Raw genomic sequence first — 23742 nt, 5'->3', positions numbered from 1 at the left:
TTTCTCAAATAAATTATTTGATCTTCAGGAGAATAATTTATGGTGTGACTTAGTTAATGTTTCATAGGAACATAAAAACGTTTCAGTAAATTTTATTTTTTACAAACAGACTGTCAAAAGAAGGTATCTAATTCTTATTTCCACAAATCATCTCATCTAGCCCTGGTCTACAACTTTCTTAATAAAATGTTCTTAGAAACATCAGACTGGTACATTTCTGTTGTTTAAAACTCTTTAGCTCCCATCAAATATAAAATGGTTAGAATAAGAGACCACAAGAGCAGAGAAGAAAACTTTAAGAAGTAATGTATGAGTGACTTCACATGTGGCCCAGAAGTCAAGGAAAACAAAGCCTAAAGATTTTTCATTAGATTTAACAAAGAGGTGGTCTTTGGTAAATTGAAAAGTGGCTCCGAAAGCTCTAATAAATATTTCTTTTTCTTGTATTTAAGAACATTAAAGGGAGTTCCCGTCGTGGCGCAGTGGTTAATGAATCCAACTAGGAACCATGAGGTTGTGGGTTCGGTCCCTGGCCTTGCTCAGTGGGTTAACGATCCGGCATTGCCGTGAGCTGTGGTGTAGATTGCAGACGCGGCTCGGATCCCGCGTTGCTGTGGCCCTGGTGTAGGCGGGTGGCTACAGCTCTGATTACACCCCTAGCCTGGAACCTCCATATGCCGCGGGAGCGGCCCAAAGAAATAGCAAAATAAAAAAAAGACAAAAAAAAGAAATAGCAAAAAGACAAAAAAAAAAGAAAGAACATTAAAGGATACTAGTAAAATAATGTATCCCCTCCCAGAAAACAATCAAAGAACAATTTCATTTAAAGAATTTTATTATAGGATGTTAATATCCAGGACACTTCAGAGCACCTTATTCTTCTAATCGTATTTTTGGTAACTGGTTTTAAATTGTTACTTGCGTATTTTTCTCATACTGGCAAAAGTACTATTTTGTGATTGTTTAAGAGATGTTAATTTGATTAAATAGTTTATCCTTAATAACCTGAGACATCAATCCATGGATAGCTTCTATGGTAGTTTTACAGCTGGAAAGAAAAAATACATCACATAATGTCACAATAATTAAAAACTGTTTCAAACATGCAAGTTCCCCCACCCCCACATCTATCCTTATACCCACAATAATGATTTTTGGTTCTATTCACATATACCAAACCATACCAATTTACAGCTTATTCTTTATTGTTTACTATAGTGAATTTTAGCTTCCTCCATGTTTTTGACCATTTCATTACTTACTAATGCCTTTCCAAGAGAATGACAATGTAAAATTTGATATAAATCATAGCAGTTAATTTTGTTACTTGTCAGAAGGTTAGGGAAAATTCTGTTTCAGGTTACCGAAGTTTTTTATAATTCAGAATTATAGACTGATTCCAATATTACATTAAAATCTTCCATTCTTTTTTGTTCATTACTTAGAATAATTTTAAAAAATGATTTTAGGAGTTTCCATCATGGCTCAGTGGTTAATGGGTCCAACCAGGAACCATGAGGTTGTGGGTTCGATCCCTGGCCTTGCTCAGTGGGTTGGGGATCTGGCAACGCTGTGGTGTAGGTTGCAGACATGGCTCGGATCCCACGTTGCTGTGGCTCCGGTGTGGGCCAGTGGCTGCAGCTCCAATTCGACCCCTGGCCTGGGAACCTCCATATGCCTCGGGAGTGGCCCAAGAAATGGCAAAAAAGACAAAAAAAAAAAAAAGGATTTTAAAGAATCTTATGCTTTTTCTCCCTGAAATAATCACAAACATCCTTTGAACAATTCAAAGCCAAAGTTAGGTCAGTGAGTGAAGGACTTGTATTTTAGAATTGGTTAAGAAAATGATAAAACACTACCAATATTCAGAAGAGATGCAATTCTTATAAAGTTACTCCTAAAAGCAAAATTCTTTATTTTTTTTGGCTACACCCATGATATGTGGAAGTTCCTGGGCCAGGGATTGAACCTGCACCACAGTAGTGACCTGAGCTGCTGCACTGACAATGCCAGATAGTTAACCCAGTGAGCCACAAGTGAGCTCTGAAAATACCCTATTTTTTAAAAATCTTTTTAAAAATTATTTTAAATTTTGTTCTGACTACTTTTCTTCTTATATAATTGAGACATTCCCACAGTGAAATTTTTGCTTCATAAGAAATTTAGATTTAAATGCTGATGAAATTATAAATCAGAGACATATAAAGATAGATGAGCACAATGACATACTAAGATCAAGTATCAAAAGTAAGATCTCATGTCAAAGAAAAATGTAATTTTTATCCAGGCTACTAGTTCTATACCTTTAAAAAACCCATGGAGAAGAAAGGAATGAGATCATTCTAACCCAAGATGGCATCTACTTCTAATACACTTTGCCCTCCCTTCTCTCTTTTCTTTCTTACCAACTGGTACAGGTTTTTAAAAAATGGATACCAAGGTACTGGTTTATATAGATGTCAACACAGTTTTCCCTCCCTCTCTATTCCTAACTATCATATTACAATTCAAAATTTTGTGAAAGTAAATGCTTTTTGGTAGTCTTTCCAATCCTGTATGCATGTGAAGGACCACCATGTAATTATTTCATATGTTATTAGAGAACCTATCCCAAGTTCATAACAAATTCTTGGTAGTAAAATTTGGGATACTAAAATACTGTATAAAGAATTATTACAGAAAATTAAGAGAGATACAATCATTTATCAGATATTTATGGGGTTAAACTTTAAATTTAAGAAATTCTAATTTAATCCTTTAGATGATAAGGTTAGAACAGGTTAGGGCATCCTTTTGCAAGTTTTTGTTTTTTAAAGGTCCAGCAATGGACTAGTTTTCTTTCTTACAGTTTCTAGCTGAACTTAGAAAAGGTAACTGGGAATTTTTCATAACATTACCTAGACCTTTTAGACTCTGATGTTCTTAGTTACTCTCTTAAAAATTTCAGTTGAAACCTGCTTTTGACAACTCTTAAAGGTCCAAAGAAGTTAATACTCAAGTACCATTCTAAGTTATAAGTAAGTTGAGCCATAAGGAATTTGAATATTGAAAGAAAAGAGTGAGGAATAGATTTGCTCTTACCTGTCTCGTGTAGCTTTGGCAAGTTTGTCTTCTGACTTTCTGTCATGCGTTTCTAAACCCAACATAAAACTCCCTCGTCCCAGCTGGGCTTCTGATTGTTCTAATTTCTCAGACAAATCAAAGACCTGACCAGTGGTATAGTCTGCATTCTGTGGGGAAAATGATATTGTGTCTATATATAGAACAAGTCTATCATTAAAAAAAAAATTTTTTTTCTTCTATATAGAATCTTTCGGAGTTCCCGTTGTGGCGTAGTGGAAACGAATCCTACTAGGAACCATGAGATTGCGGGTTCAATCCCTGGCCTTGCTCAGTGGGTTAAGATCCAGCGTTGCTGTGAGCTGTGGTGTAGGTCACAGATGCGGCTCAGATCTGGAGTTGCTGTGGCTGTGGTTGTGGCTGTGGCCAGTGGCTACAGCTCCAATTAGAACCCTAGCCTGGGAACCTCCATATGCCGAGGGTGCGGTCCTAAAAAGGACAAAAGACAAACAAACAAACAACAACCATGTTATATATAGAATCTTTCATTTACAGATAATTCCACTATGAAATCTAAGTAGAGGAATTCCCATTGTGGCTCAGTGGTTAACGAATCCGACTAGGAACCATGAGGTTGCGGGTTTGATCCCTGGCCTTGCTCAGTGGGTTAAGGATCTGGCGTTGCGGTGAGCTGTGGTGTAGGTTGCAGACGTGGCTCGGATCCGGCGTTGCTGTGGCTCTGGCGTAGGCTGGCGGCTATTCTCCGATTAGACCCCTAGCCTGGGAACCTCCACATGCCGGGAGTGGCCCAAGAAATGGCAAAAAGGACAAAAAAAAAAAAAAAAAAAGAAATCTAAGCAGATAAGTCAGTGAAGTAAGAGGTCAAATTATACTTGCAAAAAGTGATCCCAAAGCTCATGCAGTTCAAATGTAGAGTTCTTCCCCTTTCATAATTTTAATACTAAGTTTGGAATTTTTCTTTTTGACTGTTTAAATCTAATATGTGTTATTATGAGAAGCTTCCAAATACACAGGTCTGAGTCCAGGTTCTGGCCCTGCTGCAGACTGGAAGGCCTTGTGAGAGCGCCTTTGCTTTTCTGTGCCTTCAAGCCTTCCTGTGAAAATGGGGAAGGAAGGTGATAATTTCTACCTAAAGCTATTGTGAAGATTAAATTGTAGTGATATTATATAAAGCTCTTAGGACTGTCCATGGCACCTGGTAAAGGCTTAACGGTTGTTAGCTAATTTTGTTATATTTTTTATGTTGAACTTCCAGAATTAGTACTTATATCAGCATTTTAAAAATTACATTTGTTGTAGCTTTTCTGATTATAAAGTTAATAGTTATATTGGAGTTCCCGTTGTGGCTCAGTGGTTAACGAATCCGACTAGGAACCATGAGGTTGAGGATTTGATCCCTGACCTTGCTCAGTGGGTTAAGGATCTGGCATTGCCGTGAGCTGTGGTGTAGGTTGCAGATGCGGCTTGGATCCCGTGTTGCTGTGGCTCTGGCGTAGGCCGGTGGCTACAGCTCCAATTTGACCCCTAGCCTGGGAACCTCCATACGCTGCGGGAGCAGCCCAAGAAATGGCAAAAAAAAGACAATAAATAAGTAAATAAATAAAGTTAATAGTTATATAGAAAATTTGGAAAATGTAGAGGAATATACAGAGAAAAGGAAATACCTATAATCCCTCCACTTCGCTATAACCAGAGCTGTATTTTAGAGTATTGCTACACACACTCACATGCACACCCACATTTGTTAAACTGAAATATGACATAGACTTTCATAAATTTTAAAAATAAAAAATTTAATAATTACATATGCACACTTAACTGTAATATTTTTAAAAAGATTTTATTGGAATATCTTTTTGTTATTCTATTTGCTCAGTCTGTAAGACCGTGTACAGGAAATATAGTTCAACCAGAAGATATTTTTTAAGAGTTATTTGCTGTCATCTTAGTTATTACAAGGAGCCCTATAAAATGTTACCAGCTTTCCAATGATTTTACAAACTTATGATATTTTTTAAAGGTGTGATTATATTCACTTTCTCTGGATCTAAATGATTTAGGTCATGAATACATTCTACTCCACAGATTTGGAGAAAATCCTAGGGTTTGTAGACTACCTCACATCTGGAAGATTTAGTGCAAGCTATTAAAAAATGTAGGGTAGCAGAAATAGTTATACTATTAAAATAAAGAAAGAATCAATTACATTTCAAATACACAGAGAAATAAATCATAAAATGACTTTTTTATGGTAACTTTTAGATTACATGCATTAGCTGGGGAAACATGAATTAAAAAAAAATATTTTTTTCTTAAAGTGCTGCAATATACTATATATAAAACCACAAAAAAGTCACCAATATAACCTTTTCTTAATTATTAATGTCCTCATATATGCAGTGCTGGAATATAGGGACAGCCATAGGCTGAGTAAGTAGAGCTGTCTGCTTTTATACAAAAGTTCAGATCACTCCTGCCTTACAGTTCCTCCTTTTGCCATCATCTGTCACCTCTGGCTGCTATCAGTATACCTGTCTCTAAGGAAACACCACACACATAAGGCATTTAGCAGTGCATGGTGCATAGAAAGCACTGAATAAATATTTGCTATTATGGTCACTCTCCTTCCTTCCAATTTGCTACTTCTGACCATTGAGGATAAGAAGTAAGAATGGAAAGCGTGTTAGAACTGTATTTAAAATCGCAGTAAATATGCTCAAGTGAGGTCTCTTGCCATGAATACAATAAACAACAAAAAAATTTTACTGTGGCTTTATTATAATGCCTGGCACTTTGCAAACTGCTTTACAACATAAAGTATTTCATATGATTCTCAGTGTACTTAACAATGTGGGTACTCTTATCATTGATAATAAGAAAGGCTCAGTCACATTAAATAATATTCTGAAGGTCATATACAGTTTGTAAAACAGCAGAGTTGTTTTTGAACTGAGTTGATCTTATTCCAGGTTTTGTGGTTCTAATCACTATGCTATACTGTACTCTATGAAGTTTTTAAAAAAAACCAAAACAGAACTGTTTCTTATTAAGCTCTAGATAGAAGTTTGTTAAATATTCTTGTAAATGTTAGATTTTAATGATATATTGGAAAATATTTATTGACTTTCTTGTTGTTGTTCAACATCTGCTGCTTTTATGTAGTGATATTCTGATTTCCTTCTGGGGACATTCTTAGCCCACGTGGCTCCTGAAAGACTTTCTTCTACCCCAGCCCAGCAGTAAAGCATGTGCCCTGGTCTAGCTAATCAAGGTGTTCATTACCTTGGCCTAGAGCAGCTTTAAGGATGGGTATGTAACCTCAAAACTCAGACATAATGAGGCTTTGCCTGGGAATGTGCATATGTATGTATGTATGTATGTATGTATGTATGTGTATCTTGATCTTCTGAATGTGAAACTGCGAGGCTGAGATGTCTAAGTTAATGCTGCCATCTTGCTTTCCCATGAAGTCTGAAACTGAAGCCATATGACCTGAAATCAAAGCTAAGAGAGGAAGACCAAGACCTTATAATATTGTCTGAATGCAGACTTAGGCTATGCCTGAAGTAAGCCCAACTCCTGGACTTTGGAGTTTACATGATTCTTTTTTGTGTAAGACAGCTTTGGTTGGGTCTCCTGTCACTTGTTACCAGAGTCCAACCTGAGACAAAACAGTATCTGTATTCTTTGTTAGGTGTTTAAGGCAGAGGCAGATTTCACCCTCACCTGGCCACTATATTTGTCATTTAGACTTGGTCTCAATGGTACATGACACAAATTGTGACTTGGCCTAGTATCCTAATCTACCTCTGGTCATGAAGAATCTGATCCCAGCCTTACTGTTTTGGCCAAGTCAGATATAGCCTTTCCATGAAAGAGTTTCAGATGTTAAACAGCTTATATAGATTAGATAAAATTTAGTCACATCCGTTGAAAGCATAGTACTTACAGTAAGCAAGCTAGAGGAACTCAGCGTATTCACCCAGTATTTATTCCACAAAAGCTCAAGCAATTTTCGATCCAAAGAGGACTTGAAATATGAGACTTCTAAGGCATAATATCTATGAAAAAAAAGCACAATAATCTAGTAAGTAAAACAATAATTCAACCACATCATATAGAGGTTATGGTCAAATTTAAGTGAATTATACTTTATATCCAAATAGTCATATTTTAGTTTTTAGTCCAATAGAACAATAGATTAAAAATAGTTTCCTTACTCTTTAGGGCCATGGCTTCAAATCTTCTATTAACTAAACATTCTTGTATTTATTTCTTTCCTCTATAGAGCCCAGAAATTCCTAAGAGGTTACCAAGAACTAAACAGAACTACTGAATGACATGTGTTTATCCATGTCATTGAGTTCATAAATTCTAGTCAATAGCACACAAACTGAACTACCTCTCTAGGGTCAACTATAACTTTTGTTAGGCTTTTAAAAATACCCAAAATAACGTGGATTCTCCACTCCTACCTTTCGAATTCCCTAAGTAGGACCTACTGCTTTTTGGAAAAGCAAACTTTAAGGTAGGTCCTTAAAGCATGTAAAAGAATTACTACTGCTTCCAAAGATGCCTAATTTATAGTCAGAGAGAGCAAGGAAAATTGGGTTAAATGTCTGAAAAACTTAAAAAAAAATTTTTTTAAAGTAATAAATATTTAAATACCTCCCTATATTCTGTACAGCAATGGATACAGAGATACAAGGGACTTCTTTACCTAAGGAGCTTACCCGTTTTTATGAGAAATGTGGAATGGATCCACGAGAAGTTAAAAGTAATGATGTATGTTGAAAAGCAGTAAGTGATGCTATCGTGCATATTTAAAATTAACCACCCGCCAATTAAATGTTAGAGATAATGAATACTCTTAGTATGGAAAGAACTGCCTGAGAAGCCCTAGGGAAACAGTAGGATTTAGAGTAAGCCTTACATGGACCTATAGTGTGGATGTCTCGAGAGCAAGGAGGGAATCAGGCAGAGAGCACTGACTTACAAAAAGGAAAGTGAGAAGATGTGAGGAGAAAAAGGCTCAGACTCAGGTTAGTGGTGTGAAAGATAAAGACACACGGGTACAACAAAATGCTTATTGATTTAATTCAGGAGTGAAGAAATAAAAAAACAAAAGTAAGAATTTAAAGATATCAGAATTAAGTAAAGGGCTTTTCAAGATCAAGATATGTGTATGTGTAGATAAAGGACACAGACAGTAAAATGTGCAAGTGGAATAGTCTATTTCTTGAGCACCTATTATGTTCTGGTGCTTTATATACATTGTCATTTAATCTTCCCTATAACCATGCAAAGAAGGATTTATTATTCCCATTCTACAAAGAAATAGTTCTAGAGAGTACAGACCTTGTTCAAAGCCACACAGTTAGAAAGTGGCAGCAAAAGGATATGGTAAGTTATGTCTGTTACCAAACCTCACAGTCTTTATTTTTTATATCCAAAGTGTAGACATATAAGACACTGTTTAAGAAGTGAGGCCCTGGGAGTTGAGGGGTTTAGGTTTGGGGAGGGGAGGCAGCGGCTCAAGTGAAAAGGATAGCTTTAAAAGGAGGGGCTGTACTTCTGACACTTTAGGAAGAAAGAGATGAGAGGATGGTCACAGCAACAGATGACTTAGATTTATAAAGGATGGGAAATAAGGGAACTCAAACTTGAGGGTCAGGAATAGACTTTTATGTTTTAAAATTTATGGATCACCTTAATATAATTACTGTTTTAATTCCGTAGGTTGATGCAATGAAATTTTTTTGGTCTAATATGTAGTGATTAGTTGCAAATCTCAGTAGCAGAGTTGAAAAGAAGATTATTCAAAATTACTCGTGGAGCTAAATCCTCATCTTCTGTACGAGAAGTCAATAATAGATACTGCCTCGAACTGAAAATCAAGAAGTAGCACTATCAGCATGCTGTTTGAAGATATGGGGTAAATACTTAAAGGAAATAACTGTAATAATCTTAAGTGACTGCCTCTGGGGAATGGGACAGAGAATGGTAGAAGATTGTACCATTATTATTTTATGATAAATTACTATTTTATAATAAATTTTACAGAACCATTTGACTCTTTCAATTATGTGGTTGTGTATAACACTGACAGTGTTTCACTAAGGCTTTTCAAAGTTAAATATATTTAATATCCACATTAGATTCTATGTTTAAAACAAACTTTGGATCATGATCTGGAACTTAAGGTAGAAAAGAAAAAAGAAAGGTCAATATAACCTCCAAATAATTACTCTTTGTTAAATAATTTAGGAAATGGATCTATATAACCAGCCTGAATAAAACCCCTGCTCTTTCAACTTGGCACTATGTTTCCTTCAAGATTTTGAAATAAAAATAAAGTGACTTATTTGCCAGATGAAAAAAGTTTGGTTTTTATTTAGGAACTGATCTTAAGTAAGAGAGTATCTTTGGGAAGTTCCCAAGTGGCTCAGGGGATTAAGGATCAAGCTTTGTCGAAGCTCTGGCAGAGGGTGCAACTACAGTGTGAGTTCGATCCCTGGCCTGGCAATTTCTACATGTTATAGGTGCAGCCAAAAAAAAAAAACACCAAAAAACAAAAAAAGAGAGTATCTTTGAACACCCTATTATTTCAGGTTCAAAATTCTAAACTTTATTAGCAATGCAGGAAGCTAGAAAGCAGCTACTCCTCTTTAATAGGCTCATATTTAAGAAGAGAAGGAAATTCAGTTTTGTTTGGATGCAGAAAGCATAGACTGCCTCAGTTTTTTTGTTAGCTTCCAAAGCTGCCTCTGGTAAAAGAAAGGTACATGCTTTTGATACCACAACTCAATATAAATGAAAAAAAAATTGACTGTTAACTCTGAAAATGAAAGTATCAGAGCAAAGGTGTTTCCATGTTTAGGAGCAATTCTCTCCAACAAGAATGGTTTAAATTCCTTTCAGTAGGGCAAATTTAAGTGATTTAATCCAAACCTCTAATTGAAAAATCAATCTTTTTTTCCCAGAAGTGTGTTAGGGTTGACTGAATACCACATATATTTAAAAACTCAATTTTAGAAATTCTGCCATTTTCTAGGAGTTTCTACACAGAAAAATTAGAGCAATAGTAGCACATGGATAGTCAAGGTATTCTTTGAAGTTGGGATGGGGGTATGGAGAAAAAGGACATTAATAATCATTTAGGCAATGTTTAGGGGGAGGGGTACCCGCCCTTCTATGTGCTATGCTCTATTTTACTTTATTTTTTTTCTTTTTACAGCCATACCTGCAGCATATGGAAGTGCTAGGGGTCAAAACAGAGCTACAGCTGCCGGCCTACACCACAGCCACAGCAACACCAGATTAGAGCTGCATCTGCGACCTATACCATAGCTTGAGGCAATGCTGGATCCTTAATCCACTGAGGGAGGCCAGGGACTGAAGCAGCATCCTCATGGATACTAGTTGGGTTCTTAAACCTCTGAGCCACAATGGGAACTCCCTGCTATGCTCTATTTTAAATGTAAGGAACAACAGTGAATTGATTTTACTCTCTTGAGTAAATGAGGTCAGATGGTGTCAAGTGCTAAGAAGAAAAATAAAGCAGGGAAGAGTAACACTGAGTAACAGGAAGATGCTATTTTGAATAGGATGACCAATGAATATTCTCTGTTAAGGTGACCCTTAAATGGACACTCATTGATTGAATTAGTGAGTCACAGGAAAATAAGGAAAAATGTTCTAGGCAGAGGGACTAGTAAGTGCAAAGGCCTTGAGGCAGGAGCCTGCCTACTACATCTGACAAACCATAGTAAGGCCACTGTGGCTGGAATGGAGAGAGCAAAGGCTCAGTGACAGGAGATATCTCAGAGAGGTTGTAGGGGCCAGACTCTATAGGGTTGTGTGGTGCATGGTAAGCACTATAGATCTTATTCTTAGTAAAATAGGGAGTCATTCTGAGAAGGAGAACATGATGTGACTTATATTTTAACAGAATCTGTCTGGTTGACAAAAGACCTTTAAGAGGTAGAGTGAGGGGCAGAGGCAGAAAGACTAGCTAGAAGTCTAATACTTCGATTTAGGCTCCAGATGGCTGTGGCTAGGGTCAGGGTGAAAATAAAAGAGATGGCAAGATATATTTAGAAGGTGAGAAAACTGGCTTCATTGGTTTACCAATTTAAAAAATTGAGATATAATTTACATATCATAAAATTCACTATTTTAACAGAGTACACAATTAAGCAGTTTTTAGTATGGCTTCTTTAACTTTCGAAGTGAAAATATTTAGGGCAAATTTCTGCTAAGTGGACCTTGTGTACACTGAAGGGCTGCAGAAATGCTAGCTAGTGTCAGGCTGACTCTGAATGCAACTTTGCTTAACTGTAATTTTATTAACTGGCCAAGTACCTTGTACACTGATAAAATGTTATGGATGTGTGAAAGGCAAATAACACCTTAGAGTAAAACAATTATTAATAAAAAATTCAAACATTAGCCTAAATTTGTATATCTTACTATCATTTTAAAAGGTATTATGAAATGTATTTCATCTGAACTTTTAAACTTTTTTCTCATCTATAAAATCAGAGGCTTGGTTTGGATGACCCCCCCAACCCCCGCACAGCCTTAGTATGCAGAAGTTCTGAGCCATAGCAGTGACCAGAGCCACAGCAGTGACAATGCTGGATCCTTAACTCACTGGGCTACCAGGGAACTCCTAAGGTTTCTTATGATGATTTCAACATCAGATACACTTAAAAATGACTTACTGTTTGCAGTGTACACCAAAGTCTTCTATTTTGTTAAGTGGGATAGTCTGGTACTCAGAGGGTCCTTCATCAGGAGGTTTGTAGCCCTAAAAAAATAAATAGAAGATTTAAACAAAATAAAACAGGAAAACATGTTTTCTATGCATCTCTCTATAGAAACATTAATTTTGGGAATCCAAATACTGATCATAAACATTCTAACAAAAAAAGTACATTGCTTATACACACCCTCAACTCCATTTGGTAGCTGAAGGTTGGAATTTGGCTTAAAGATTCATTTTTCTTGGAGTTCCCATCGTTGCTCAGTGGCTAACGAATCTGACTAGGAACCATGAGGTTGCAGGTTCGATGCCTGGCCTTGCTCAGTGGGTTAAGGATCCGGTGTTGCTGTGAGCTGAGGTGTAGGTTGCAGACGCAGCTTGGATCCCGCCTTGCTGTGGCTCTGGCTCTGGCCAGCAGCTATAGCTCCGATTGGACCCCTAGCCTGGGAACCTCCATATGCCGCAGGTGTGGCCCTAGAAAAGGCAAAACGACAAAAAAAAAAAAAAAGATTCATTTTTCTTCTCCTTAGGTGATGTACACTTGTGCTTATATCTATTTCAGATTACAGGGAAGGAGGCAGATAGATTTATCTTGTTTCTCTAGTACCTATCAGAATGTCATGGGCATACAAATACTACTAACAAAGGAAGTCTGCTTTTCAAGTAAAATTAACAATATGCAGCACAATTGTACTGTCTTTTACTAAGAACAACATGTGGTAGTTTGACTGCTATTTTATAAGTATTTTTAAATTGTTTTAGGACAAAATGAGATACTGACCATAATGCATTTTAAAAAATAAATTTTAGAAATTTTACAAATTATAGGGATTATAATTTTCTTTTTTTTTTGCCATACCCATGGCATGTGGAAGTTCCTTGGCCAGGGATTTAACCTGCACCATAGCAACCCTAGCTGCTGCAATGACAATGCTGGATCCTTAACCCACTGCTCCAGGAGGAAACTTCTGGATTATAATTTTTTTTTAGGGTCACATCTGCAGCATATGAAATTCTCAGGCTGGAGGTTGAATTGGAGCTCCAGTTGCCGGCCTACATCACAGCCACAGCAACCTGGGATCCGAGCTGTGTCTGTGACCTACACCACAGCTCACAGCAACGCCAGATATTAATCTACTGAGAGAGGCCAGGGATTGGACCTGCATCCTCATGGATACTAGTCGGATGTGTAACTAGGGTGACCCACAACAGGAACTCCAAGAGTATAATTTTTAAAATTACCTTTGGGTATGTCCTAAAGGCTCCAAGATTCACTTTCCCTGCAGATATTGTTCTTGTTGGGTCAATCTATAAGAAAGATATATTTAATATCTGCTGATTATAAAATCACTGTATACTTCCATTTGTTTTAAACACTGTAAGCCAAGACATACATATGTGCATAAAACACTAGATGTGTATGCACACAGACACAAATAAAAATAACCAATAATAGGGAAAAAATAAACAAGTTAAAAAACCATAGAAGTTCAATAAAGTGATTAATATAGAAATCTCATAGTTAATGTAGAAACTAGGTCTACATTATATATATTAGGTCTATTATAGTTATACTGTTTAAGAGCATTAACTAAAGCTTTGCTCACCTATTTTCCAAAAGTTTTTTTCTTTTAATAGATGAACAATTTCTACCTTCTTCATAGTAACCTGGATTGCATCTGAAACACTCTGAGCACAGCAAGAGCTGCCTAGCAATTCCTGATTTAATCAATTCAGTCAGTCAGAATGCCAATTATGTACAGGGAACTGAGACATGAGGGTGCTGTGAACACCCTCATCTTAAAGAGTGAGGGAAGAGACACGGAGAGGTTAAGTAACTTGTTCAATGTCCCAGCTTCAAAGAGGTGGAATTCAGATTTAAACCTAGGCAGACTAACACCAGAGCCTTGCTCTTTACCACACTGTTTTTATTTCTCTGTACACCTGCTTTAGGACAGCTTCATGAAAATCAATTAAAACTGGTTGTAAAAATACTTACTACCACTGCTACGAATGGTTCTTGGAACTGCTGATTGAGCATCTGAGTACTAACATCAATCCCAGAAAGCCAGCAGCCATAGCCAGGGTGGCTATGATACCAGCCAATTGCATTTTCAAGGCGGCCAACCTAACAAATGGAGAGCAAAGGAGCTTGAGGTGCCTATTTAATCATAGAGAAGCTCATGATTTGCCTATTTACATAGCCTGACAGTAAAATAACAGGTTTTTTAGATAATACATGCCCAAGGCACACAGCTAATAAGAGACATGTACAATAAGGTTATTCAGTTTCCTTCCCACCTCTTTTTCCTTAACTAGTTTCTCAGCCCAGATGTTCCCACTATAGGCAGCAGCTTACATACCTATCTTACAGACCTATTCTGTGCATACAGCATATATATTCTTTGCATATATGTAGATTAATAAAAACACACACAATGGCATACCACGTACAGTGTTCTACACTTCGCTTTTTCACCCAACAAAATATACTGGGGTTTGTTTCATATAGATAGATACACAAGTAATTTTTCTTTTTTGACTGTGCTTGTGGCATGCAGAAGTTCTCAGGCTAGAAATCAGACTCAAGTCATAGCAGTGATGATGCCGGCTCCATAACTGTTATGGCACCCAGGAACTCCTGGTAACTATTTTTAAATTTTTTTTTTTTAAGGTTGGCCAGCAGTTCATTGTATAGATAGAACATAATTTATTTAATCAGTTTGATATTTAAGTACATTTAGGTTGTCACCAAACTTTTGGTTTTAAATGCACACACATAATGTATGTGAGAATTAAAATTTTTTTAAATTGAGATATAATTTAGATAGTAGTTCAGATGTATAACATGAGTCAATATATGTATATACTGTAGAATGATCACCACAGTAAATGTAGTTAACATCTATCACCATACATAGTTACACATTTTTTTTTCTTTTTCCTTTTACCATTTCTTGGGCCTCTCCGGAGGCATATGGAGGTTCCCAGGCTAGGGGTCTAATCGGAGCTGTAGCTGCCGGCCTATGCCACAGCCACAGCAACGTGGGATCCAAGCCATGTCTGCAACCTACACCACAGCTCACGGCAATGCTGGATCCTTAACCCACTGAGCAAGGCCAGGGACCAAACCCCCAACCTCAAGGTTCCTAGTCGGATTGGCTAACCACTGTGCCACAATGGGAACTCCTTTAAAATTTTTTTTTTCACATTTTTTTCCTTATGATGAGAACTTTGATGATTTACTCTCTTGAATGAGAATTTATTAAAAAAAATCATGCTAATCTTATTATATATAGATGAGAATAACTTAAAATATAAATTTTTATGTAAAGAGAATAGTTTCAAGTTTAGAAACTCAAAAAGTCACCATGAGACTCTTAACTTGCAGTTACCAAATTTTAAGGAACAATATTTTTACCTGTTTGGCATTTTCTATGTATGCAGCCATGTACTCATATGCAGCAGCCTGAGCATTTACTCGGGTTTCAGTGCCCTCTACAGGCAAAGCAAAACTGTCCATAATGATCATGGTTTCACCATCCACCTTTCCCAGCATCAAGCCCATCACTTCCAAGTTGCCTCCTGATCTGGCATGCATCACCATTTTCAGCAGAGCCAATGCTGAGATTTTGCAGTACTTAAAGTAATGGTGACTACAAAACAAAAGCATGGTGTAATTAACTTTCTTACATAAAGTAGAATTTCAAGACAGTTTTTGTGGAGATTAACAAGCATTGAGGGAATTAACACTGATAGAATGGGGAGGAAGAGTGTAGAATGGAAAGAAGGAGGAAGTAGAAAAGGGAGATGGAAACACATCATAACCTTGCACTGGGGAAAGGGAACACTATGAAATAGTGGGCATTTATTTTGGCCACACCCATAGTATGCAGATGTTTCTGGGCCAGGGATTGAACCCAAGGCACAGCAGTGACAATGCTGGATCCTTAATCTGCTGAGCCACCAGAGAACTTCTGAAACAGTTTTTTAATATGCTATTCTTACATGACCACTTCAATAGACTTTTTCTCCATTAATTTTGGTATCACCAAATCTTTTTAAATTTAGAGTTGATTTACAAGGTTGTGCCAAATTTTGGTTTCTGACTGGTTGGATGGATTTACCTCATTATTCTCAGGCCCTAACGTTTTGGCCTAACAGTTAAGAATGTGGGCTCTGGAGTTCCTATTGCAGCTCAGTGGTAACAAACTTGACTAATATCCATGAGGATGTGGGTTCGATTTTTGGCCTCGCTCAGTGGGTTAAGGATCTGGCATTGCCATGATGTACTATATATACTGTGGAATGATCACCACAGTAGGTGTGATCGAAGATGCGGCTCAGATCTGGTGTTGCTGTGGCTATGGTGTAGAATGGCAGCTGTAGCTCTGATTCCACCCCTAGCCCAGGAACTTCTGTATGCCATGGGTGTGCCCCCTCCAAAAAAATGTGGGCTCTGACATCCATCTGCCTACCTTTGCATCCTTGCACTACCATGTCCTAGCTGTGACCTTGAGACATCCACTTAATTCTGTGCCTGTTTCCTTATCTATAAATAGGGATATTTCACAGGGCTGTTGCTAGGAGGAAATGAAGTAAATGAAATAATGTATATAAGGTACTTAGCCTAGTGCCTGACACATACTAAAACTTTTTAAATGCTAGCTGTTGTTAGCATTATCAACCTATCTTTTACAGAACTCTCAAAGAAGTCTGTTGAGGGCTGTGGCTTCTTTCTGTGGTATCAGCCTCAAAATGGAAAATGTAGCCTTATCTTTAGTTCTGCTATGATCACTAAGTTTTTCATCTGTGGTTGTGACTAAACTACTGTTGAATAAAATTACATTTTGGTCTCACTGATGTGGCTCAAGACAGCTAGGTTGTATATAACTAGAGATACAATCACATAGCGAGGCTAATAGTTTCCAAATATTTAATAGGCTCTATCAACCTAAAATGCACAGCCTGCTATAGAAAGAGCAGGCGAGGCAAACCAACTCAGTGCTCAGTCCTTAGTAAGAACTCAATAAACATTGCTGAATCTGAATAATGACAGTTAAAGCTTGCCTTGTGGGACAGATGAAGCATGGTTTTTGTTGTTGACCACCGCTTTTCCATCTATCTCTCTATTAGAGACCGTGCTCTTTTAACTCTAACAATATCTGCTCTCAGGAAAGGATAAATGCTGTGAGAAAGAATCCTCGATCTATCATCACTCTCAGGGACACAGCTGTTTTGCTAAATGGCAAAGAACTCTATTGATTTAATTTGTACCTTATGTGAACTTGCTAACATTTTGGGAGACTAAGTAGAACCTCACTGTGTTTCTAAAATAATTACCAGCAATCGAAAAACAATTACAGATCTAAACGATGGCTTTTAATTAAAGACGTTGGGCTGACTCAATTTCTGAAGACAGCTACAGTCTCCAGTCTAAGATCTGCTGCAAGTCCCAACAAAGTGTATACCGACACAGGATTCAAGGCAGAGTGTGTAGCATACGTGACGGTATGGGTGTTGAGGAGCCCAAATCACCGCTTGCCGTTTTCCTTTTCCATTCTCCCGAGGCAAACGGGTTAAAGAGACAGAAAGGGGAGTCAAGCGAGCCCCAAAGGAGGGACTTACGCTCAACTTGCGCGGATAAAAAGGCAAAGCAAAAATTCTCAGACGCTTACTCTTCCTCTTCCCTGCACAAGAAAAGACAAGCCCAGTCCCCGCTTCAGCTCCCACCCCTACTGGGTCTCTTAAACTCCCGCCACCCTTCCCTCCCCAGCATTTCGCCAGGGACCTCCTCACTCCTTAGTCCAGGGTTTCGCCGCCAGGATTTCTTGCTGCTGTTTTTTGTCGTATTTGTAGATTTCATCGATACTCTGGGCTTCCTGCATGTTGTTGGCTAATTCCCACGTTTTCTGGGCCATACCACTCCCAGAAGCCGCCATCGCAGAGGATTCGGAGAAGTTGTTGCCCCTACAACCAAGACGCAACTTCAACCTCGCTAGGTTTCCGGGTGTGGGCTTCAGACCCACCCCACCGCAGGTGCAAACTGGTACTAGACTCTCGAGGCAGCCATGACACCTAGAACCGGAGGTGAAGTTGGTACCGACCATTCGAGGATGGCGGGGGTCCTTCCGGAACGCGACGGTGTAAACAGCAGTTACACAATAGTTAGAGACAGAGGAATCTCCTTGTGGATTAAATGAAGACATATTATCTTGGAAAATTATATGTGTGAATTAAGACAAAAACAGCGTTTATGTAGGAATGGTATAGCCTTCCGCACCGGAAGAAGGGCATGTAACGTTATGCCAGAAAACGAATTGACCTTCCTTGTTCGTACTGCGCAGGCTCGGCCTCCGCCATATTAAGAATAGATCCTTAAACCGGGATGGGAGAAAGAATTGTTTTTATGTAGGTGCAGGTACTTTAAGTGCAGTAAGTTTGTTGAAAGACTTAAAAAAAAAAAAAAAGGATGTCTGGAAAAATTGAGATAAATAGTTCTGAATGCTGGCTTTGAGAGAATACATGACATCCTAGTTTACTTTCGGATGAATCACCGCACGTGTAAAATCCTATGGGCTCGTGGTTGGGCACTAAGCTTCTCTTGGGCGTTCTCTAGCGATCATATGAAGCTGTGGAAACTCGTGGATGGCTACGGTCATGCCTTGGTGTGTTTGTAAAAATTAACATCTTTAGGCGCTATTAATGTCCCGAAAATGTCCAGTACCCAGTTGCTATAATAGTTTACAGTTTAATCTTCTGCATTGCTCTGTGGAACTAACTCTGCTCCGAGACTGAATTAATCTAGGGGGAGTATTGGTTGTCATCCAAGAGTTCAAACGGTATTTAATTATTTCATTATTTGCTTGTTTTAGTTATTCTCTCCCCCCCCCCCCCCCCCGCATTAGATTCTGAGTTCCAAAACACAGGGACCAGGTGTGCTCCTTGTTGTATCCTCAAAGTCTACCATAGATGTTCAGTTTTTTTCCCCCGGGGGAAAAGGGGAGGGGGGCATCACAGTTCACCTCTCCAGTTTCATCTTTCTTTAGTTACCCTGAAACTTTGCATAAGATGGCTAGCATTGCCTGAAAAGCTCTCCCCTGACTTTTCGGACTGGGAGTTTAAACTTACATTTAAAAACACAGCTCAGAGCTCTCTGCCACGCAATCCTTCTTAACTTCTTCTCTCTCCAGTAATCCTTCTGCCGTGTCTCTAAATGTCTGTAGGTGCTTGCATAACTGTTACAGTGCATGGAAATAATGTATTTGTTTACTTGGAAGTTTTTCTTTTCACTCTAAGTTTCAGAGTGCAGGGCACTTGGTTCTGAGCTGTATCCTCCACTCCTAGAAAGCTGTGTGACATTTAGTTAAGACAACATTAGTACTATGGAATCCACAACTCCGCCTGTGGTTTTGACATTAAATTCCATTTGAAGAAAATTTATCTTTCAAGCCCTCGTACAAACTAACAAGATAAAGGTCACTTAGTTCCACTGTCCCGGGAATCTAGATATCTCTTTTCTAGTGGTAGCATATGGCCACTAAGTTTTGGGGTGTATTGCATATGTTGAAATTAATAATAGAAGCCTAGGACAAAACGTTGACCACATTCCTGGGAGAACGATAATGCCCTGGAAAGGTGTGCCAACAAATTTTCTCTCACTACCAACCTTATCCACTCCCCCACCCCACCCATAGGCTTTGATCCTTAGGCCGACTGGAGGAGACAGAATCAATTTCGCTTTGGGAAGGGGCTCCCACAGTTTAATAGTACTCAGGCGGAGCGGGGGAACCAGGTGGCCGAGTACCCCTCCAGGTGCAGGCGAGCCCTGCGAATTGCCGGGCGTGTATGCGGCCTCCGGGGCGACAGGGGGCGCCCCCACCGCGTGGCCTTACCCCGCGGCCATAATGGGGGCGGGGCCGCGCTTGGCCGTTGGCAAAGGGCGGGCGGAGGGTTCGGCCTGAGAGGCGGAGCCCGGGCCGGGCGGCTTGTGCCCCTGTTCCCGCGCTGGGCGACCGCCGCAACTGCTTCGCAGCGTGAAGAGCTTCACCGGAGCGCTGTGCGACTTCCCGGACGAGAGCCTGCTTTCCTGAGTAAGCGAGCGTCGGCCGGGGGTGGGGGCGGGCCGGGCAGGGTGTGGCCGGAGTGGGGGGAGTCCCGGGGCTGGGTTCGAGGCCCCGGGGCGAGGACCGGGGCTCCCTGGGGCGGAGGTCTCGCGGCGGCCAGCTTGGCGTCGGTGCCGCGGTTACCGGGCTTGGGGACAGGGGTTCTCTGGCGACTGAGGTCTCGCGGCCGCCGGGCTAGGGGCGGTGCCCGAGTTACGGCGTTGCAGTTTTGCGGCTGCGGGGCGGGGGGCCGGGTCGGGGTCTCGCGGCAGCCTGGTTAGGGGGCGGTGCCTGGTTTCCCGGGGCGGCGGTTCCCGGAGGTGAGGGTCTAGCTGTTGCCAGGCCGGCCCGGGGGCGGTGCCTTGGTTACGGGGTCTGGACTCCAGGGCCGCTACTACAGCCGCCGCCTCCGGTGCAGTTGAGACCCGGTTGCCTGACAACGGGTTGACGCTTCCTAAAGAGGCCGCCACCCACGGTGCGCAGCGACCTGCTGTGCCTCCGCTCTCGTGCCTTCCGTCCCCATCAGCTGCTCGGCTGAGCCTTCCAGAGCATCTTTTCTTGTACTTGTTGCTGGTTAATGGTTAACGTTTACCGAATGCTTGTAAGCCCAATGCTCTCAGTGCTTTGCTTTGCGAGTAAAATTTATATGATTACGCACAGTCCTGTGAGGTCGGTGCTATTATTATCCTGTTTCCTCTTGGCTCCTTGAACTGTAACCTTTTTGTAGTTGCCTTGACTTTAGGATTGTTATCTGGGATTTGAATCCCATTTTCAGTAAATGTTAGCAGTAGGACTCAATTTTTTAGCTTGGATTTCCGGGAAGACTAATTTCTAAAGTAAATCATCATCTAGTTTCCAAACACCTAGGGAAGTGCAAGAGCCTAATAGAAACCAGTATGAGTTCTAAAAAGCCGACTACGTCAGAGAGGTTCAACTTTATGTGAACGAATGGCTTTTCATGTTGACAAAAAAACAGGAACCCTATGATAACTAGTAAGATGCTGCTTTTTTTTCCCTGCATATTTCTTCTTACTAGGAGTGCAGTGACTTTCTGCGGGTTAAGTATATGATGAAATGCTTCCTAGGGATGAAATTTTGGGTCTCCTGCAGTACAAATGACCTTCTGGAAGGGAGCAGGTGGTTATAGATAGAGGATTGAAACAGGATGCTTTCTTGAAGTTTTTAGACACATGTGATTTAGCTAATACAAACTTCATTATCCTTTTTTTTTTCTTTTTTTTCGCTATTTCTTTTGGGCCGCTTTACTGTTCACAGGATATTTATTTATTTTGTCTTTTTGCTATTTCTTTGGGCCGCTTCCGCGGCATATGGAGATTCGCAGGCTAGGGGTCTAATCGGAGCTGTAGCCACTGGCCTACGCCAGAGCCACAGCAACGCGGGATCCGAGCCGCGTCTGCAACCTACACCACAGCTCACGGCAACGCTGGATCGTTAACCCACTGAGCAAGGCCAGGGACCGAACTCGCAACCTCATGGTTCCTAGTCGGATTCCTTAACCACTGCGCCACGACGGGAACTCCAAACTTCATTATCCTTTAACATCATTTTGACTTAAGTTCTGATTGGTTTCCTGAGTAGGAGACAAAGGTGTTTGAGTAAATGTTTTGGCAGTTTTAGGTAACCAAAAGGTTACCTAAGTAATTTACTGTCCTTAGTCATTATTAATTATGTATTATCAACAGCTGCTAACAAATTTAGTCGTGCCTTTATATATTCATGCCCTATCTCTATCTTAACTCTCAACCTCCTTTCTCCACCCAGTAATAGGGTATTTACTTTTTAGCCACATTTAGAGGGATTTGTCAAAGTTTGGATGTGCCCTTGGAAGTTGCTCATGTGGATGTCATCTGCCAGGAGAAAAATATTGAGTATCTTTCATTTGGTGGAAACATCTCCAGATGTTGGCTCATCCCTCACTTTCTTCTAAGGCTTTTTCACAGGCTCTCCCCTGCACCCCAAATCCATATGTAATCACTCCTTGCTATTCTGTCCTCAGTCCTGTTTTCCTTTGCTAGGGTCTCTTTTTTTCCTGACAGCCTCTTCTCCTGTAGCTTTAAAAATCATTATAAAAACTGCTAAGCCTTGGTTTCTCCAGCCTGGACTCTACTCTGAGTTCCAGACACATTCATATTATTTTCTTGACACTGCTACTGGATCCTTTATGGGTTGGTACCTCACAGCAGTTCATATCCCCCACTCTGGCTAGACTGTGAGCCCACTGTGACAAGGGGCATAATCTTGTCCAAATTTGATGGCAAGGATCATATTTCTTTCTTTCTTTTTTTTTTTTGTTGTCTTTTTTAGGGCCATACCCACAGCATATGGAAGTTCCCAGACTAGGGGTTCAGTCAGAGCTGCAGCCGCCGGCCTATGCCACAGCTCATGGCAACGCTGGATCCTTAACCCACTGAACAAAGCCAGGGGTCGAACCCGAGTCCTCATGGATATTAGTCAGGCTCATTACCACTGATCCATGACGGGAACTTCTGGCAAGGATAATATTTCATACTTTGCATCCCTCTAGCACCTGGAACAGTGACTTCCTTTGGAAAGGGAGTTATTTTCTATTCCCCGTGCTTGCATAGGGGTTGGAAATTTGCACTTTACTGGAGAGGGAAAAGGATGGGAGCAACATTTTCCCTTCTCTTTGTTGTGGTTGATGAGAGTGGGAGAAAGAATTGGGCATACACAGTTCTTTCTGGATCCTCTCTATTTTTAGATTCCCTTAGGCTTTGCAGAATGAGTATGTTTTGGTTTACTTAGTTTCAGTCTATATGGTCAGTATGAAGGGCCTAAGTTTAAGATTTAAAGATGTGGATTTGAATTATGATAACCAAATATCAATTATTGGTGATTGGAGGCTTTTTAGAAAGTGAGTACTTATGTATACAAAGACTGTGAAAATAAAATTAGAATGAATAAAACAGCCATCATTTTTGATTCTAAGTGTTAGATGTGCCATGCGTTTTCTATGTACGTTTGTATATATCACTTCATTTTTTTCTTCATAGCAACTCTGGAGTAGATATTTCCATCTTACAGATGAGGAAACTGAGGGATAGAGAGATTCAGGAACATATTGAGGTCCATCACAGAGTCAATTAGTGTTGGAATTGGTTTCAAATCCATGTCTGTCAGTTAAACTGATTTTCTAAAACTGTTTGTCATCTACACACTATGTACACAGCTTTTGGGAGAAAAAACCTGGTAGTAATATCTTAGGAAAAGTATCTATCTTGGCAAATGATGTTACATTGTAGAGTCAAGGAAGAGTAAAGAATCCCATTTGAATTTGTTTAAGCTGATCTTTCTCATGGCCACACCCGGGGCATATAGATTTTCCTGGGCTAGGGATGGAATCCATCTGCAGCTGCTACCCATGCTGCAGCTGCAGCAACGTTTGCTCCTTTAACCCACTGCAATGGGTCAGTGATTGTACCCATACCTCTGCAGCGACCGGGCCCTTGCAGTCTGATTCATAACCCATTGCACCATGGTGGGAACTCCAGACATTTTTTGTAAACATTCTTACTCTATTTTGTACTTAGTCTATATCCATTAATTGAGTCTCTGTGATTCATTAAGTAATTCTTAAATAATTTATTAGTTGAACTATGTTTTACATAAGTTGTCACACACTTTCAGGGGTGAGAAGGAGAAAAATGGCTATGAAAGCTAGAAGCTGGCCTGTACCATCATCAAGGACCTAGTGTTGCTAGGAACTGGCCTGACAATACTGCTTAGGCTTGGTGTTCTTCTGTTGAAGAT

General features: G+C 39.8%; 2 protein-coding genes across 15 annotated transcripts in view; one reads left to right on the top strand and one right to left on the bottom strand.

Moving 5' to 3' along the window:
• The window catches only part of CSPP1 (centrosome and spindle pole associated protein 1), a 183888-nt gene that overhangs the window by 38205 nt on the left and 121941 nt on the right, over nucleotides 1-23742 (top strand). Inside the window, exon 1 of one of the 14 annotated variants that reach the window (XM_047783803.1) lies at nucleotides 19781-19941. The exons of the other annotated variants lie outside the window; for them this stretch is intronic. The gene's annotated coding sequence lies outside the window, so the exon portion shown is untranslated. Of the gene's footprint in view, nucleotides 1-19780; nucleotides 19942-23742 lie in introns of those variants that run through there. 14 annotated transcript variants of the gene reach the window in all.
• Nucleotides 818-18125, bottom strand: COPS5 (COP9 signalosome subunit 5). The gene is made up of 8 exons (XM_047783817.1): nucleotides 17648-18125; nucleotides 15270-15504; nucleotides 13848-13976; nucleotides 13091-13156; nucleotides 11808-11893; nucleotides 7031-7142; nucleotides 3082-3230; nucleotides 818-1048 (listed from the first exon to the last, which is right to left on the bottom strand). Exons 1-8 carry the CDS (start codon nucleotides 18055-18057, stop codon nucleotides 964-966), a joined length of 1272 nt encoding a protein of 423 aa, XP_047639773.1. The 5' UTR covers nucleotides 18058-18125; the 3' UTR covers nucleotides 818-963.

This window comes from Phacochoerus africanus, chromosome 6 (assembly GCF_016906955.1).
Source record: "Phacochoerus africanus isolate WHEZ1 chromosome 6, ROS_Pafr_v1, whole genome shotgun sequence".
Classification (NCBI taxonomy): domain Eukaryota; kingdom Metazoa; phylum Chordata; class Mammalia; order Artiodactyla; family Suidae; genus Phacochoerus; species Phacochoerus africanus.
The sequence above is the reverse complement of the archived record's forward strand: the minus strand, read 5'-3'. Positions and strand labels throughout refer to the sequence as shown.

Coding starts and splice junctions, on each gene's coding strand:
- COPS5 (XM_047783817.1), bottom strand. CDS start 18,057: ATGTCTTCATTTAATCCACAAGGAGATTCCTCTGTCTCTAACTATTGT. Junction 11,894..13,090: donor CCTTTAGGACATACCCAAAG/GTAATTTTAAAA, acceptor TTATTTTTTTAG/GGCTACAAACCTCCTGATGA. Junction 3,231..7,030: donor GTTCCTCTAGCTTGCTTACT/GTAAGTACTATG, acceptor TTTTCCCCACAG/AATGCAGACTATACCACTGG.